Genomic DNA, 19,081 nt, shown 5'->3' with positions numbered 1-19,081 from the left:
CTTTCTTTGAACTCAGAACAGAATAAAATACTTGCATAGAGCAACGAATATTACTGACTCTTATCAATTAGAACTAGTCCACTCTTTTGAAAAGGGTTAGGGTAGTGACAGAACAACTGTTGAGGGGGTTGAAAGAACAGGTATTGTGAAGTAAAAAAAAAAATGAGATACCAGATTAAACCAAAACCTGGATTTGCACAGAGCTACTGCTTCTTGCTAATTATAACTCTTATCAGTTAGAATCAGTTCATTAGCTGAAAGGGGTTAAGGGGGAAAGGATACAGAACAAGTGTTGGTAGGGTGTCAAAAGACCAGATTTTGAAAGTGAAAGAAGAATGTTGAAAAAGGAAGTGCTTATGAAAGAGAGTTAAAAAAAAAAGCTTATTTGATTAGATTCTTATGTTTTTTAGATTGCCAGTATAAAAGAAAATTAAATAGTTTTAATTAGAAGTCAAAAAAATATATTAATGATTAAGAAATGAGCATCAGAGAGCAGAAAACTTTACCACAATTCAGGTTTCTTTAGTCCTCCCCCCCCCCCCTTATTTATTTGAGAAGCATAGTGAAATAATGTTTCTAGTAGAAAGATATTGCTGTTTCAAAAGCTAAGAAAGCTCTTATCTTTAGAAAGTGTTCCAAAAAAATGTGTTTCTCCCTTCTCTTAGAATTATTCGGCCGAATATTTTTTAAGTTAATGCTAATGCTTTCAAAGAATAATTAATTTGCTCCAAGACATTTTTTATATTGTGATATAGTATTTTAAGATATTTAATGCACAGAAATGTGCTTGAAATGCAACCTGTGCTTTGTTTTTGAACAAAAACAAGGAAACTATTCGGCGGCTGAATAGCCGAATATTCGGCCTTAACTGTGGCCACATTCGGTATTCAGCCAAATTACTATTTGTTGCATCCAAATGTTACACCACTTTCTGTCTACCATATCTGCAGTTTAACTTTTCTGTTTCAAACCAATGCTAACACACATTTTTTTAAAGTACAACAGGCTTTTAAATTAAAAAGAAAAAAAAAAACTTAACATTTTTTAAATTCAATTACTAATCAACTTACATTTACACATTAAGGTTTTTAGTTCCATTTACAGTAAAATGAAAATAATGAAGAAAAAAAAGACTGAATGGTGTATGTTCATAGGCATGTAGGTGAAAAAATATAACAAATCATCCCCCTAAACTTTTCTTTCTCTATAGTTTGTAAATGTACCTACAAATATGACACAAATTAGTTTTTTCATAAATAAGTGTTGATAACAAGCGGTAATTATTTATATCCCAAAAAATAGCAGGGGATAATGCATAATAAAAAAATAATAATAAAATAGGCTTTTAAATCACAAAAAAATGCAGAGAAAAATGGCAGGTTTTACGAGAAGTTAATGATCGAAAGTGACATAAAATACTTACAGAAGTAGCCTTTGCCATTCAATCAACATCTTTTGAAATGAAGTTATGTGCATTTCATTGTAAAATCGTAACTACTTCCTACTCCTCAAAACGCTCTCCTATAACTGCCCCTGCATATCAGAAAGTACAAGGTTGTAATCACCAATCGCAAAACCAAAACTAATATTCGCCTTCACGAGGTTATTATTGTTATTCTTGCAAGCGAGAAATATACATTTAGTGCCTGATGGCGCCAGGAGAAAAAAATGCAAAAAAAAAGCTGTTATACTTATTTTTTGCAAGAAAAATAAGGCCGCCACTAGTCCATTTGGTGACTTCTCGCGTTATTTGGCAGACCTCAGTGAGTTGGAAATTTAAAAAGTTTGGCCAATAATACTTGAAGCTGAAGTTTTTTTTTACTTTTCCATTTTTACATCCATCATATTTTTTACATTTTATTCGCTATAAGGCTGAAATAGTATCTTTTTTTTTACAAAATAGTCGTTTTTGTCTTAATTTAGGCTAAGTCATCATAGTCATCAACTCTTTCAAATAGTCACTTTTGTAGTCGCCAGTGGCAGCCCTTTTTGCTAGTGGCAGTCAATGAGTTAATTTTTGTTTAAAAATGTAATTACGTGTTGCAGTGGAACCATACTGTTTTATGTACATTCATATTCTGTAACTATTTTTAAATGACATTATTTCCTAAACTTTTTTCTTTTGGTTTTTTTTTCCGAAAATCTTAACTACCTAACTACCTATGGCCCTATTAGTTCGGATTTTGACATTCTACTGCAAGTGCAACTTCTTTATAGATTTGTTTAAGATTATACAAGAATTTTATCTTTCGAAAATTTGTATTATTTTACAGGATCTTTAATAAAAGTTTTAACACTTATTCTAAACACCATGAAAAAAAAGTGGAATAATTTACAATTAACAATTTTTTGAAAAAAAAAAAAAATCACCTGATCGACCTTTTGATCTGTCCCGAGAGCGACTTCGGCTACGAGAGTGACGGCGTCTGCGATATCTATCACGGCTGGGGCTTCTATAGCGGCGTCGGCGTTCATAACTACGACTCCTACTACGCCTCTTTCGGGAATCTCTGCTACGACTTCTTTTGTGAGGATCTCGGCTCCGACTTCTGCGTGTATCTCTGCTACGACTTCTACGAGTATCCTTGCTCCGACTTCTTCGACGAGTTTCTCTGCTACGACTTCTTTTGCGTGCATCTCTGCTTCGACTCCTTTTGTGAGAGTCCCTACTCCGGCTTCTTCGGTGGGAATCTCTGCTTCGACTTCTCTTGCGAGAATCTTTGCTTCGACTTCTTCTATGAGAATCTCTACTTCGACTTCTTGGACGTGAAACAGGGCTGCGACTTCGCCTTCCTCTCATAGGTCTACTCCTAAAACCAAACAAAACATTTAAATTACACGAATTAAATTCACTGACATCAAGCAAAAATAATTGTGCAATAGAATTTTTATTTAATACAGGGTTTGTCAAGTAATTTTTGAGCTTTTTCGGGACATATGAGGAGGGGAGCATTTAGAATACAAAAAATAAGGAAGTATATTTCTTTTTCGCTACTTCTGAAGAAGAAAATTGTTAGGAAGAAAACAATTGCATACGATTTTCAAGAATAAAAAATTTGACTGCAGTATTTTACTAAAGTTTTCCATTAATAATATATTTTCAGGTGTAAATTTACTGGAATCTACAACTTGGACAAGGAAAAATCTTTTACTTGTGTGAAATGTAGGCACAGACTAGACTTTACGGATCAAAGATGTTTAATGGGCAGTCATAAAGAATGCAACCAACAGATACAGAGGCAACTTAAGTCAATCAATAATTAGGGGCCAATCCAGGATATTTTTCTCGCTACCTATTTTTGTGAAAGTATTGCATCATTCTATTTTTGTTTAGTTTTTAGCTATTTAGTTTTTTTTATCAGCGTTGTTTTTGTGAACTTTTAGAGGCATCCTAATTTTTGTAAAAGAGAAGTAGAACAAGTGAAATTTGAGTTCGAAAAGTGTAAATGTCATCTAGTATTATTTTTAACAGATTTTGTTTTTTCGGGAGGGGGGGGGGGGGGAGCTAAACACCTAAGAAGTATGAAAAATACCATAGTCATTTCAGCTTAATGAGCTATGTACTGCGTACAATATAGGAAATTATGAGAAAAACGGTTTCCCAAAACCGATGTTGAAAGATTGCGATAGTATTGCATAAATACACTTTGGCGTGAAACAGCTAAAAATTAGTTAAAATACTACAAAAAGGTTTCTATTTAAGCGATTGTTCATATAAACCTGCTTAGAATTTTATTTTGTGAGTAAATTTTGTTTTAAACAGAGAAACAAATTTTATATTTTAAAATGCTAATTTTTGTGAAATTTTCGATGTTTTTGTGAAGCTACTGATTTGATTTTTGTGAAAGTACCGATTTCAAAACGAGATTTTTGTGAAGGTACCGAAAAACGGTAGCAAAATCAGCCTGTATTGGGCCCTGCAATAATCCAAGTTTGATTACTAGTATTATTACTGATCAATCTTCAAATCAGTATTTTTTTTTTTACAATATCTTTGAAAAAGACATAACAAATACAAAACTTTCTTAAAGAAGTGGCAAAAATTCAAATAAACATGAAAAAATTCCCATGCATACCTATCTCTGCTGCCACTTTCCAGACGTCGAGTAGAACTAAAGTGTCCCTCTTTGTGAGGACTTCCTGCTCGAGGTTCTTTACATCTACTCTGACTCCTAGAAGGACTTCGATAATGGCTGCTGGATGGACTCCTACTCCTACTTTTTTCTGATTTCCTTCTTTCAACTGATATTCTTGATGCATTAGCAGGAAAATTTTTACTCAAACCATCAGTTCTTAAAGCATCATGTTTCATCTCATCTGAATGGATAATGTCTCTCTCATACATTTTATCTTTTGTGCCAAGAGCTGCACTGTGTAGTGGACTAGTCTCTTTATTGTTAGCAGCTGTAGTGCCAAATTCATTGTGAAAGGAGGGTATAAATGCCAAGTTCTTATGCTCATAATTCCCACCAGGGCTTCCACTTTGAGCATCATCATCATAGATGGAAGGAGGAGGCCTCTCACGAGGCAAGGACTTCTGAAGACTTGGGGAGTAACACACACCTTCTGGCAAATTCTCTTCACTTCCAGTCGATGACCCTCTTTTTCGAAAAATACGACGCTGGGAATTGGAATCGCTAGGATAGGCCAAATCACCTTCACTGCTGCTGCTGCGGCTAGAATCGAACCTAGCAATACCTGGAATAACACCATGACCATAGGTGGGTGCAGTTGTAGAAGTTTTGGAATTCGATCCAACAGAGCCCTGAAAAATAAACAATTTTAAATACATCATATTCAATTTGTTACTCAGGATTTGGAAGCCAGAACTTGTGTTCCTGTAACTGTTTTCTCAGTAGAACAAAAAAGTTGTAATAAAAAATAATTATATCCATGAATATAACAATTATTAATAACCCAATATTAACAGGCTGCAGAAGATATCATGCAAAAATCTACTGAAAATATGTGTGCCTTTTTCCCGAAATTATGTTTTTTGAATGATAAAACTTTGCAATGAAAAAAAAACTGAAAAACAGAAATTTAAATACTTAGTATGAATATACTTTAAATGCATTGATAAAAATGAAAATTTACTGGCAAAATACACTTTAAGCAATGCAACAGTTAATACATTAATGCATTCTATATTATATAAACAAATTATTTTTTTTTAATAAAGTGGTATTTGTTTTGAATGATGCTTAAGTTTCTAAGTTGATTTTATTTGAAGTTTTCCGATGTGATCACACAAGTTATTGCACAAACCTGAAAGAAAAACTACTTGATTATTATGCACTACATAGGTTTCATAAAAGGAACCTTAATATATTCATAAAAATTCATCAGATATAATTTAACTTAGGTTTTTCCCTTCGGGTTAGTATTCAGTTAATCAATGTAATTATTATTTTGATTCCTCACATATACTAGCACAATGAGCTGAATATTATGCACGTTGCGAAAATGAATGATTCTTGGATTTGTTTCAGCTTCAGCATCTGCTTCCTCATGAACAGCATCAGTATAAATTTACTATTTTGATTCCTCACATATACTAGCACAATGAGCTGAATATTATGCACGTTGCGAAAATGAATGATTCTTGGATTTGTTTCAGCTTCAGCATCTGCTTCCTCATGAACAGCATCAGTATAAATTTACTATTTTTACAACCAAATGAATACACACTGTATTTAAGACTTTTGAGTCACATTGAACATCACAAAATACTTAAAAATTATCAAGTTGTTCGTATTTGCATCAGTTAAGAAGGAGAAAAAAATTTATTTTTTAAAAATAAATTTTTTAATGATGAAAATAATAAATGTTTTTTTTTTAAAAAATCCAATACTTATACTTAAAAAACTACCTTCTTTTCTCTTTGAATATCAATCCTAAACATGAATTTAGTTCTACAGCTAAAATTTGAATATAAAAAGTTTCAAATTGGGTGTACTGTGCAAACCAAACTGCTTTGAAAATTAGTCTACATAAACTTGAATACATCATAGAAACATATAGATGAAGTATTCAGTAAATTACTGCCCTATTTCATGTATATAGATGAAGCATTGTTTTTGGATGCAATATAAGTAATCATGAACAAGTATTTCCAAAAACGTTTTTCATCATTCTCGGCAAACCAGAAAAAGAAAATCATAGATATATACTACTTATAAATAAAAGCATTAAAAAAAAAGTATTATTATAACTGATGTCATTCAAAGGGGATTTACACTTGCACTAAATAAAATCCACTGTGTTATACACTATAAAACTACAAACAGCACACTTTTCCAGATAACAATCCATTTAAAGAGTGAGTCAACAGGACCACACTTAAGAGGTCTTGATTAGGTCTGAAAACTGTGAACTGAAAATTAAAATTCATAAGGCATTTCATAATTTAAAAAAATAAGGGTAAAATTTAGTTTTAAAAAATGGGTCTTTTCACTAAATTTCATCACCCAAAAGGGACTTTCATTTATTTTCAATTCACTAAAACATATAATTTACTCAACTCCAACCTACCAAACTGGACCTATTATAAACTTATTAAGATATAAAAAAAATAGGCGAACTCGAAATCATACATTTTTTTATAGATGAATAAAGGTTTAAAATATGAAAAATTCAAAAGTATTTGATTTTTCAAGAGCAAATTTTTTTTATTTTGTTGGAAGAGTGCTTTTATGCTGTTGTTTTCAAATATGACTCTAATGCAAAGCTTTACAGAATTTTAAATTTCACTGAAAAAACCTGTTCTCTGACATATTAGGTGTTGCAAAATAAGTAGATGGGAACTTAAAACTTGTTTTGTTTTTACAGAGCACAGGAATTCACATACTTACTTTGTCGATGCTTTTTGAGGATTCAAAGCCTTGAAAGTCATGAAGAGTATTTTCTCAGTTCTGTTCATTTATAAATTAAAAATTGATCAGATCAAGAAGAGAAGGTTTAAATTTTTGTTTTAAAAACTTAAACATAGATGCACTAAAAATATTTTAATTTCCGATCTAGTCCTTCTAGACATGTCTATTTTATTTTCATTTATGATGAAGAAAAAGAGAAAAACAAATAAGGGGTTTATTTTAATAAAATAACTAACAACATGGTCATGCAAAAAAGATCATAATTTGAGAAGACGTTAAAATAATTATACTAATTCTAAGAGTCTTACAATAGTATATTTCATATTTAAGTTACGTTAAATTAAATGCTATGTGGAATTGATCCTTTATAAATAATGTTTTCAGCCTTTTTTCTTTCTTTCTTCCTTTTTTTTTTTATTTTAATCACCAGATATACTTAATTTTAAACTTAATGTAGGATAGCCTTTCACTACCAACAAACATACATTTAAACATATAAGATGCTTCTAGATCAATGTAGGAAAAAAAATTACATTTAATATCTTCAGTAATTTAAAAGTTAAATATTTTGAACGAAGCTACTTCCAAGTTTTTTAGAATTCTTTTCAAAGTTAGGAACTAGATTTTACTTCAACAACAACAAATTAGTATTTAACACACAAATATAGAACAGGAAGAAAAACTACAACCATCCCAGCATAAACATACCTCAAACAAGTCATCTTCTTTAGATCACCTTCCACAGGCCACCCGTGACATGGTGCCAGAATTCTTGACAGTATAATATTTATAAAGATGTGTGTTAATATAAAATAGAATGCATCCAAACACAACGAAAAATGGCTGACAGGACTTCAACATTTAGTTAAAACAAATAAAAATGTTAAAACAGCAAGTATTTGTACAGACACACAAATCATAACCAATGTTGATTTACCGTTCGCAAGATTATTTTTTCCCATATTTAAATAATAATGAACTTGATCAACAATGTACAAACATTTTAGGAACAGGAAATGTTTTCCTGAAAACCCTTCAAGTGATATTTTGCAATATGAATGAGTAGTTTTACTCTGTGAAAATTTATATGAAACATCTAATATACGGGGTGCAGCCTAAAGTGCAATCCCACTCTCTTAACTTTGGTACAGCTGCTGCTATAATCATAAAATAGGGGTCCAGGGATAGGGTAAGGTGATCAAGCAAACTGAATAAAACCCCATATGGCGTCAACTGGTGTAAAATTGCAGAATTAAAACTTCTATCTTGAAAACAGATTGAGATAAAAAAAGATTAGCAAAGTTGTATAACATCATCGATTAGTATGAAAAGACACTTTGTAGATATTCATACCAAGAACAGAACTGTTAAAATGCACATTTGTGTTTTTGTGATTTCTTACACTGTGACATGAGAAAATTATCTGTGACAGAAAAAAAGCATGTTGTAACAATATAGCTTTATTTCACATTTCGGTGTCATGTTTTATTCAGAAGATTATTATTTCTTTCTCTGTTCAAATTTCGTGTTGTCACTGGAACGTAAATCTGCGACATTTCTGTGAAATCAAGAAAAACTAAAACCACGTTTTAACCGTCCTTTTCCTTACATTTAAGTGAACAAGGTTTCTTTTCGTACTCAATCGATGATGTACTACAGCTTAGTAAATCAATTTTTTCCCTTTCTCGAACCAGTGCCGGAGGGGAGGGTCATGGGGGTCATGAACCCCTTCCCCCCTCTAAACTCAACAGCATTGGTCCACATTGTGTTCAAAACATTGTTTATGCCACTTTGTGTTCATGCATAAAATGCAAATGATTACAGTATCTTTTCAATTCATTAATATTCATGAAAGTTAACATCTGAACTACCACTTCGTTTCATTACTTATGAAATAAACTTGCAATGTTTATCCCAATTAGTAGCCTTATTCCTGGCTGGTTGGTGCGTTTTATTGACTCCCAAGCAGTTTCAGAAGCTTTTTGTACCCAAAACTGTAGGTTGATTAGTTCACAGGGGGAGGGGGTAGCAGATCTTTAGCATGAAACCCCCTCCCCTCTAAAATGGTTTTCTGTACCCGCCCTGTCTTGAACCGTTTTTGAGGTGATCTGGTAGAAAACTCCTAAGTTTTCGACCAGATGGCACCATAAGTAGTTTTATTCAGTAATGCATGTCTACTTTACAAAAAATAGATGTCACTTTTATGAATATAATATTGCAGCTGCCGTTTTGAAGTTAAGAGGGTTGGAAGCGTGTTTAGTGAGCACCCTGTATAGGTTTAAATATGTATAAATGACAGAAAATCATGGTTGTCTATTCTTTTGTAAGGTTTTTCTTTCTGAATGATTTTAGTTTTGAATTGAAGGATTCAGTAGATCGCATGCAATCCATGGGCCACAGATTAAGTATTGTTTGTACAGAACTCCTTAAGCTAAACTGTTTGTTTATATATTGCGATTATCTACTTCAATCAACCTTATTAGGAAAGAAATCAGTTTACATTTACCCCCTAGTCCATGGGTTAAATGGAAACAAGCTGGGGTGTATGTAAACATGACTTTATTTCCTAACAAAGCCATTCAGTAATTTTTTTTTATTTTTTTACCTAGTTATTTCCGAAGAGTGTTCCGAAGAGAGACACAAAATTTTAGGTACTTTTTGATTAAAGGAGGCACATTTTTTTACTCTTGGCAATTCAAATTTATTTCTTGCAATTGCTAACTAAAATTTTTGCTGTTTTCAACATTCAACAACTTCAGTTTCTAAACTCTAGGTATATCTCACCAAGGTAGAGAGTTAACAAGTCCCCAAACCAAGTGACGTACATACCTTTAACAGAAAAATAAAAGGAAGAAGTTTAAGTTTGAAAATTGAAATTCTGTTTTGATTTATCACAACTGACCCTACAGCATTACTTTGAGTTCCTAACAAAATCATTTGATGAATCCATGTTAGAATATTTGCAGTATGTAGACAAAAACACAAACCCAAATAAATGACAAAAATAAAGAAAAAAATCATTACTCCAGACATAAAAATGCATTACAGACAAACGGTAATCTAAAAAGTACACAAATACTTGAATGCAGTTTGAGAAGTATAATTAACTGAATGATTTTGAAATCCTTAAGCAGCCATTATAAATACATGAAATTGAACATGAGAACTATTTTTAAAAACTAAAAAAACATACCCATTGCCAATTATCATTATCTTCAGCAAAAATATCTTGGGGGAAACCTGGATATAAAATAAAATGGCAAAAAAATAAGGTAACTAGACTTGTAATATTTTTACAAAAAATGATATCTGCTTAATAAATAGACAATTATGTTTATAATAAAAATGGATCTTATCAAATAAAAAAGAAACAAAATTAATATTTACCAGAGTGTAAAAAAAGAAACATGATCTTTTTGACTTTTTTAAAAAAGGAAATGTTTTTTTTTTTTTTTTTTTTTGCGTTTATTAGTATGATTAAGCTTGAAATCGATACATCTAAGAATTACAAAATCATTATTCAATATTAAACTTCACCAAAAACCTTTCATAAAAACTAAGGCCGTAGCCAGGTTTCTATATTAAATCTGCCATTGCGGCTTTTTCGGCTAGCACTTGAGGGATCATTTAGATGTTGAATAAAAACAATTTAGCCAAATTTTCAGCTCATTATCTCAACCAACCTTCGAGTTTTTCAAAAAACCTGTTTATTTATTTTAATTTTTTTTTCATTGTAAAATTTAAAAATTAATGAATGGTAATTTCCCCCCTTATTTTTAGGATTAAAATACGTGAAAATTTTTTATACTCATAATTTTTTAACAAAAAGCCGATTTTTGGTGATGGAAATAATATTTAAATATTTTTTTTAATGCCTTTCTGAAAAGTGTCACTCACCAAATTTTGTCAGAAAATGTCTTTTATACTCCTTTACACTCAGGAATTTTTTAAACTGGTGGAACAATACGAAATCAATTAAAAAGTGATTTTTTTTTATCATTTTGCATTTAAACAAATTTAAATATTTCTGATTACCAAAAAAAAATTAAAAAAACTTCAAAAATACTATTTTACCTGAAAAAAAAACACCATAAAAAACTAAGACATACCCTTCATGAAGTTATTAGGAATGTAAAAAAAATAATAATAATTAAAGAGTTTTGTAATAAATATTATTCAATACTAAATTGTATATAGAGACAATTATATAATTTTTTCATGCTATTTTGGATAATTTTTCCATTTGGATCCAATAAGGACAAAAATTTCAAATATTTAAGTAACTTTTTTACACCATTTAACATAATTTTCTTAAATAACTGACATTAAATGTAATAATTTTCATCAAATTCTGATGATCTTTTAAGTAAGGTTAGTCTTTGTCACTGTCTTCATTCACAAAGACACTTTTTCATCATTTACTATTTTTACAATATATCAAGCATTAAGCAGAAAATATATGATCGCAGCAATGTGTGAGCAATGACAGTGTGCCTACCATTAGCACAGTCACAACAATATCTTGTAATCCTAGTGAAGTCATTCGTATCTGACTGATAATCAAGAAAGTAACAATATGTTTTTGACCTAATATTTCGCGATCTCACTTCAAGGTTTATATGCGTGGTGATTTTGAGCAGCATTTTGAAGTTTTGCGGAGCAGCTCGGTATTTTGCATAAATTCAATAAAAAAAATTTTAAACCACTTACCTAAAATTGATTTTGAGCTTTGATAATCACTTTAAGCACTAGCACAAAAATAAAGAACAGCTTTAAATACTGCCATGCTTGAAAATGCATGGCCAGGGACTTTGTGGAGCAAAATAATTTTTTGCAGAGCTGCGGAGTTTTGCTTCTTTTTTGGAGCAACTCCACAAAATGTGGAGGAGTTGGAAATCCTGCCAGTCAGTTATTTAAAAAAACAATGTTAAATGGTGTAAAAAAGTTTCTTTAATATTCAAAATTGTTGTAATTGGATGCAGATTGAAAAGTTATTCAAAATAGCGTGGACAAATTATATAATCGTCTTTATGAACAATTTAGCATTTTTTGCATTCCTTAATCACTTCATGAAGGATATGTCTCAGTTTTTCATGGTGTTTTTTTCCTGGTAAGATAGTACTTCGGGTTTTTTTTTCGCTTGCAGACGATTTTTTACTGACTTAGTTCAAATAAAATTTTTTGGCAATCAAAAATATTTAAATTTGTTTAAATGCAAAATGATGAAAAAAAAATCACTTTTTAATTTTTTTTTTGTATTGTTCCACAACTTTAAAAAAAATCCTGAGTGTAGAGAAGCATAAAAGACATTTTCTGACAAAATTTGGTGAGTGACACTTTTCAGAAAGGCATTGAAAAGAAATATTTAAACCTTAAATTTTCGTCGCCAAAAACCGGCTTTTTGCTAAAGAAATTATGACTACAGTAGAACCTCTCAATAAGAGACACTAAGGGGACCAGACATTTTGTCCTTTAAATAGAGGTGTCCCTTTTTCGGAGGTGGATGAATTGATGCATGCCGTGTACTTAGTAGTATAACATCACAATAACAATTAACATTAAGACAATTTACCCTTATGATTAAATACTGAAAATGTTTGTTATATGCTAAATAAAATTCATAATTATTCAAATTTAAGTTTATATTATTTTATTAATTAAAATTTAATCAAAAATTTTGTAACTGCATTATTTTGTAACATACAGAAATAATTTTGAAGTGTAATTCAAAACATATATTTGCTTTATCAGGGTTCATACCCTTTAGGCAGAAAAAAATTCAAGCACTTTTCAAATACTTTTCAAGGTAAAAAATTTTGTTTTCAAGGCAATATCATAAATTTGTACTAAAAATATTGTATGCAGATTTCATTTACTACAAACACATAGAAATAAGGCAATAATACAAAAAAGTATAGGAAAGCAAAATTGCTTTTTCTACAACGAGAGACGCTTTGATGAAAGATCTACTGCGTTGAAAGTTTTTCTGAAAATGTTTGAAAAGTTTGGTCATAAAGAGAAGCAGATACCAAGAGGTTTAATTTTGAGGTTTTTCAAAGGTTGCAGCAGTCAGAGGTTTGTATATTTTCTAGAATCAGCAAATTAATACTTAAAAAAAAAACCTTTCATAAGTGTTTTAACTTTTATGGGAAGAAACTAAAATACCCAAGTTCAATGGCATTGCCAGAGAGGAGTTTTTGAAGTCACTCCCCCCCCCCCCCCCCCGGGTTTCAACATTTATTTCCAATATCTATACAGTGGTTTATTACAATATAAGGGCGGTTAGGACAAAAACACTACCCAGAAAGTTATTTCAGTTTTCACTATTAAGTTCTAAAAATATTAGGTTTGCAAATCATTTATAAGTATGCAAATCAATTATTCGTATGTATTTATTAGCTGTTCAGCCAATAAGGCATTTCAACTGTCCTCGAGTAAATTTAAAAATTAGGAAGTAAGATAAGTTGATGAAAGTCCACAGTCTAGTCTCTACACCTCAAAATATACAAAAGCAGCTTAAGCAGTGATAAATACTGTGAATGCAAACTTGAGCCTATTCAGCTTTCATTGATAAACTTGCAATAGACAATAAATGTGCAAGTTCAGATTTATAGAGCCATATTTCAAAATTGAAAAGATTCACAAGAAGTTGACATATATTATGACAAAAGTAGTTTTATTTTGGGGGAAAAAAGGGTTATTGTTGAAATTAGAATTTAAATTTAGAAAGGCAATAATATTCAGGTGTAATTGTAATTTGTGAGTTCATAAAAAATTACCTGAAAGTTTCAAAGAGCAAAATGGGGCAAGGGGGGGGGGGGAATAATTTTTAAAACTAAGACCCTGTTACTTGAATATACATATGTACAACAATAACTTTTGCTATGCATACAATTCATAAAATAGTTTATTAAGTCAAAATATTCTGCATAGAAATACCATGCCCAGTGCCTGTTGATAACCAGCAGCAGGCACTGGGCCTAGCTAGGCTGGTACTGGTCAATTTATTAGATCCAAATGAAGATGAATGACCCTCCTTAAGCTATCTACCCCTTTGCTGATTAAAGCCTCTTTCAGTAAGCTCCAAGTACCCACAACCTTAATAAAGTAGTAATTTTGAACATTTAAGGAAAAGGGGAAAATTGGAGATATAGGGAGGTAAAAGCATAAAAACGAGCACTACTGGATTTCATGTGAATAATCATAACACAACCACCCCTGTTATACACCTTATTTATTTTAGCAGACATAAAATGATGTACTTATAAATAAAATTATATAAATCAACTTTATATTTAAAATACAAACTTTAAGTTAATTTGTTAGGTGCTCAACTGCTGAAATTTAAATTTTTTTTTTTTTTAAATCTGTTATGACCAAAAATTAGGTAAAGATAATCATTCAAAATTGCAAAAATAAATAAGCAAATAATTAAACAAGACCAAGGTAATAAATTCTTTAACTCTTTAGTTATTAAAATAAAAAATAAAATAAGCTAATCTGATGTAGCAGTGTCAAAATAACTACTAATTGCCAAAAACATAAAAATATTTACAAAATGCAAAGGGATTGAAATCTCAAACAAGGGAAGCAAATTTTCGCGAATTAAGTTTAATGTTGTCATGTTTCCCATAAAATAAACTTATATTTTACTGAAATTAAACATAAAATATAATCTACGGTAGCAAATATGAAAATAACATCCGATTAGTGAATATATTTAAATATTTGCAAGATGCAAAAAGATTGAAATTTCAAACACGAGAAGCAATTTTTCGCAAAGTCTGAGCTCGTTCGACGTGGCATGTTTCCCATGAAATAAATTTATTTGTTTTTTTATTAAAATTAAACAAAAAATATACTAATCTAAGGTAGCATATGCGAAACTAACATTTGATTAGCCAAAATATTTAAATATTTGCAGGATGCAAAAAGATTGAAATTTCAAACACAAGAGCAATTTTCCGCGAAACCCGAGTAAGTTCAATGTTGTCATGGTTTCCAAATTAATTTCTTTGTTAATTAATGAAATTAAACAAAAAATAAACTAATCTAAGGTACCATATGTCAAAATATCTTTCGGTTGTAAAAAACATCAAAATATTTACAAGATGCAAAAGGATTGAAATCCCAAACACGGAAGCAATTTTTCGCGATGTTGCGTACTGAACACATGTTCAGAAAATTGCATTGGTGAAATACTTTTTTAAAACTTCTAGGCACAATTCGTTGATTTTTGAGAGAATTTAAGCACTAAGAAACTTTTTCAAGGTTTTAAAACTTTTTCAAGGTTTTCAAGCACTTGAAAATGAACTTTTTTTTTCAAGCACTTTTCAAGGTTTTTCAAGGGCGTACGAACCCTGTTTATGTTATGTAAATTACAATGTAATACTATGTGAATTAAAATTAATGTTCAAATTTTAAGTTTTATATGCAAAGCTAATTAGTTGCTGTGCACTCTCCGTCGGCCCTGAACCTACTTAAATAAGTTGTTGAGCGGGCCAAACATGCATGTTAATTCCAGCAAGTGTTTTTTACAATACATTACTTATTTCCTTCACATACCAATGTTTAAGTCAAACGTAACTCTAATTATATTTTTGGAGGAAAAGTGAAACTTGAATTCCAGTAAATTCACTATTTCTTATAAGCTTATACATTATTTTTTGCATTTTTGGCTTTATGACTGTCCCTTAAACAGAGCGTTCCTTAATTAGAGGTAAATACATAGAAGTCCCTATTCAAAGGGACTGGGACCAGAAAAAATGTCCCTTAAATAGAGGTGTCCCTTAATGGAGGTTCTACTGTAGAATAATTTTTCCTGTAGTTTATTCCTAAGAATAAGGAGAAAAACTACCATACGGGTAATTCCATATCAAATCAACCAATGGTCAAAACGTCATGTCTTTAGATTTTGCTCATTTTTTGTTCCAATGGTTTATTACCACAACAGAGAAAATATACAAAGTTTTGGAGTTTTTCACTCATTTGTTTTCGAGTTATAATATTTTAAAGTTTTGACGAAGTTGAAAATTTTCCCTGACACGTTTTCTTTAAACGGCTGTAATTAAAAAACTATTTGACTCAAAGAGTTAAAACTGGTAGTGTTTTGTTCTGTATTTAATAAGGTTTTATAAAATATATGACATGACCTAGTTCTACCTTTTTCTTTTTTTAAACATTTTTTTTTAATTTAAAAAAACTCAAAATCGAAATTTTAAATTTTTTTTGAAAAAAATTTATGTTATTAAGTCTTACTTTAGCAACATTTATGCAAAATTTCATGATGGCATTATTGTGGTATCATAAGAAAAAAAAAATACTTCCTCTTTCAACATCTTTATTCATGTAACAATTCATACCGCTTGATCAGCTGGATCATCCAAAGGGGGTGGAGGGATGGCAAAGACTGTGCCATTAAGATTTTTAAGGGAAGTTTAAGGGGTATTTTTCTCTGTAAAGAGGTTTCATCCTTGTGGGGCATCCTTGGCAGTGCAGTATTTGAAAAGGTGTTATTGGCACCCTTGGCTTGATTACCTTTACATATATATGTGTGTGTGTGTACATGCAGGTTTTTTTAAATAGCCAAGAATTAAAATTTATTAACTGAAAATATATTAGTTGAGAAATTTTTTCCAAGTTTTATTGTTACTTTAATGTTAAATCTATGCATATTTTTGTTGTTAAGAGCCAACTTTTAGTTGAAAATGGATAAACAATGGAGCATATTTTGCTGCAATCCATTTAAAAAGGAAGAACATTGGGTGAAAAAAGATCTATGAACTGCAATATTTCATGTGCAAATTAATGAGATATTTATATTTTTAAATACATTCATTTTTTGATAATAGTGTGGGAAAATAAGTAAATAAAAAAATAAAATTAAAAAAAAAAACAATGAAGCAGATATATTTTTAAGCTAAAAATAAAAAGAATTGAAAAAGCCATTAATTTTATTTTTTTTTAATGGCAGAACACACATCTAAGATCATCAGGATAAAAGAATTTTTTTGATTATCATATTCCCTTTGGTTGATATTGACTTTAACATATTTCATACTTTTTGAAAAAAAAATTACGATAATTTTTTTCTACTTTTAAAATATTACTTAGAATTTTTTTATATTTTTTTCTGAAATCCGCATACTTTCATTAATATTAGTGTAAATTTTCATAAAAATTGGCTAAAAAATAAATGAAATATAAATTATTTTCAATCAACGAGCAGAATCGTCAAAGTTTGGAAAATACTAAACATTCAAAATTTCGACTGGCTGTAAAATGAAAACTAAACCAGATTGAGAAGAAAAAATTGATGTGGATACTTTTCTACATTTAAGGACTAAACTCACCAACTTTTATCAAAATCCGTGTCGGTGGGTGTCAAAATGCCACTTTTTTGGTTGAATTGACATGGAATGACCCTGTTCTAAACCATGAAACTGGAAATTAATCACAACTGGTCCAATTTGTGAATATATTTAAAATTACTTAATATATTTTTTCCAGAAGCATAAGGATATTTGATTTGTTCAAATTCAAAATAACACAATTACAAAAATGATTATTAGCTAAAAACACCTGCAGTCTTGCATAATATAGACGAACGCGCGAACGGCGTTCGCAGAAAATTTTTGACTCTGCAGAAAATTTTTTTCAACGTGGTAATGTTGATTTAATTTTTTTTTTTTTTTTAAGGGGAATTTTTAAGAAAATCCCAGAGTTTATTTCTGTTAAAGTCTTTCTCCAAAAGCCTCTTAAAGCACATGTGTAAAAAAAATAATGGTTTTGGCAGTTTTCTTCAGTTGGTAAAAAATAAGCAAACTGTATGTTATTGTAAAAAAAAATGAATTAAAGCACCTTTTTTTTTTTTTTTTTTTTTGTCTCTCTCATATTTGAATATAAATTTAATATTTTATTCAAGGATGAGTTAGGCAAAATAATTATTTGCAGAAAATTTTCCAGTTGGGATTTGTGTTCGCAGAAAGCTTTTCATTTTATCTAAGTCTGAACACCTGATTGACCAGGGCAGTAACCAGACTTTTGTTTGGAGAAAGTTTTAAAAATATATATGATCAATCGATTTTTATTTCAATGGTATATGCTATTGACTTGTGGAAAATATGGTATTCAAACAAGGGGGTGCTGCTTTAAGGGCATCAAATGAGAAAATATGAAAGATGACATATCTATTAAATGAAGAGAAAAAAATCCGATGTGTACCTGCACTACATGACTTCACCCCCTGTTAAATATTGGATGTCTTTTTAATAACTCAAAAGAATAGATTTGTGTACTCATATGCAAGTATTCAAAGTAGCGTCAAGTACTTGAAATCTGAACGAAGTTGTTTTGTAAGAAATTATGTTCGCCAATAACTGCAATGAAAATAAATACTGCTGATGAAGCACCGAGTTTGTATAGTTCTTCCATAATGCTAATTTTGTTAATGATTCATACAGATAATGAATTTAATGCAAAAAATTTGAACCTTTAACTTATTTTCACAACACGAGCTACAGAATCCTAATAATTTGAACAATATTCCTCCCCAAGTCAACACTTTTAAGGACATTTAAACAAAACCTAAAAATACATAAACGAATTTAAAATAGAAAAGAACAAATCGTCAAGATAACAAGAATATTCCGAATTATAATTCTACTTGGAAGATTAAACTTACTTCTTGCTCCGTTTTCATTAGCCATTGTAACTACAAAGGAACTATCAAGCTAAAAATACACATATAAAAAAAACATAGTAAGTGAAAGTTCTAAGATCGTAATATACAGAACTGAATAAATAGAAATTACAATTTACAATATTTAAAACCGATCCTCACAGTAAGAATTTTATTCTTATGCAGTTAAAGTTCCATCGAGCACATTTTGAGAAAATAGTAATTATAAAACTGCTACCACGTTACAAAACACAAATGGCGTCTTTCGTCTTTCATTCCGAAAAATGATAATATTAGTAGAAGTAAAAGTGCTTGTATTGATCCCGCACCTTTTCCCCCGTGGAGAGTTATGAAATGCAGATCCTTCTAGATCCTTCAAAGTATTGTCCCCAAAAAAGTTGTTACTACTTGGAAGTTGGGAGTAACATTTTCAGCTAGATTGGCGAATAACGACCTATTATTACCTATGTTTTTTACCCTAGCAATGAAAAGCAAAAATTTGAACTGCGTAAAAAAATGGAAAAAA

General features: G+C 30.4%; 1 protein-coding gene across 2 annotated transcripts in view; it reads right to left on the bottom strand.

Annotated features, from left to right (window-relative positions):
• Nucleotides 1–18,825, bottom strand: part of LOC129224051 (arginine/serine-rich coiled-coil protein 2-like) — a 34,623-nt gene extending 15,798 nt beyond the window's left edge. Inside the window, exons 1-5 of one of the 2 annotated variants that reach the window (XM_054858450.1) lie at nucleotides 18,718–18,825; nucleotides 18,559–18,607; nucleotides 10,069–10,115; nucleotides 4,077–4,765; nucleotides 2,371–2,810 (exon numbers count right to left, since the gene is read on the bottom strand). In XM_054858450.1, the coding sequence (XP_054714425.1) occupies nucleotides 2,371–2,810; nucleotides 4,077–4,765; nucleotides 10,069–10,115; nucleotides 18,559–18,583 (1,201 nt within the window). In that variant the 5' untranslated portion in view covers nucleotides 18,584–18,607; nucleotides 18,718–18,825. The remainder of the gene's footprint in view (nucleotides 1–2,370; nucleotides 2,811–4,076; nucleotides 4,766–10,068; nucleotides 10,116–18,558; nucleotides 18,608–18,717) is intronic. The other variant, XM_054858451.1, reaches the window with a different exon arrangement.
• Nucleotides 18,826–19,081: the final 256 nt, after the last annotated feature.

This window comes from Uloborus diversus, chromosome 6 (assembly GCF_026930045.1).
Source record: "Uloborus diversus isolate 005 chromosome 6, Udiv.v.3.1, whole genome shotgun sequence".
Classification (NCBI taxonomy): Eukaryota; Metazoa; Arthropoda; class Arachnida; order Araneae; family Uloboridae; genus Uloborus; species Uloborus diversus.
This window is presented reverse-complemented; position numbering and strand designations above follow the sequence as displayed.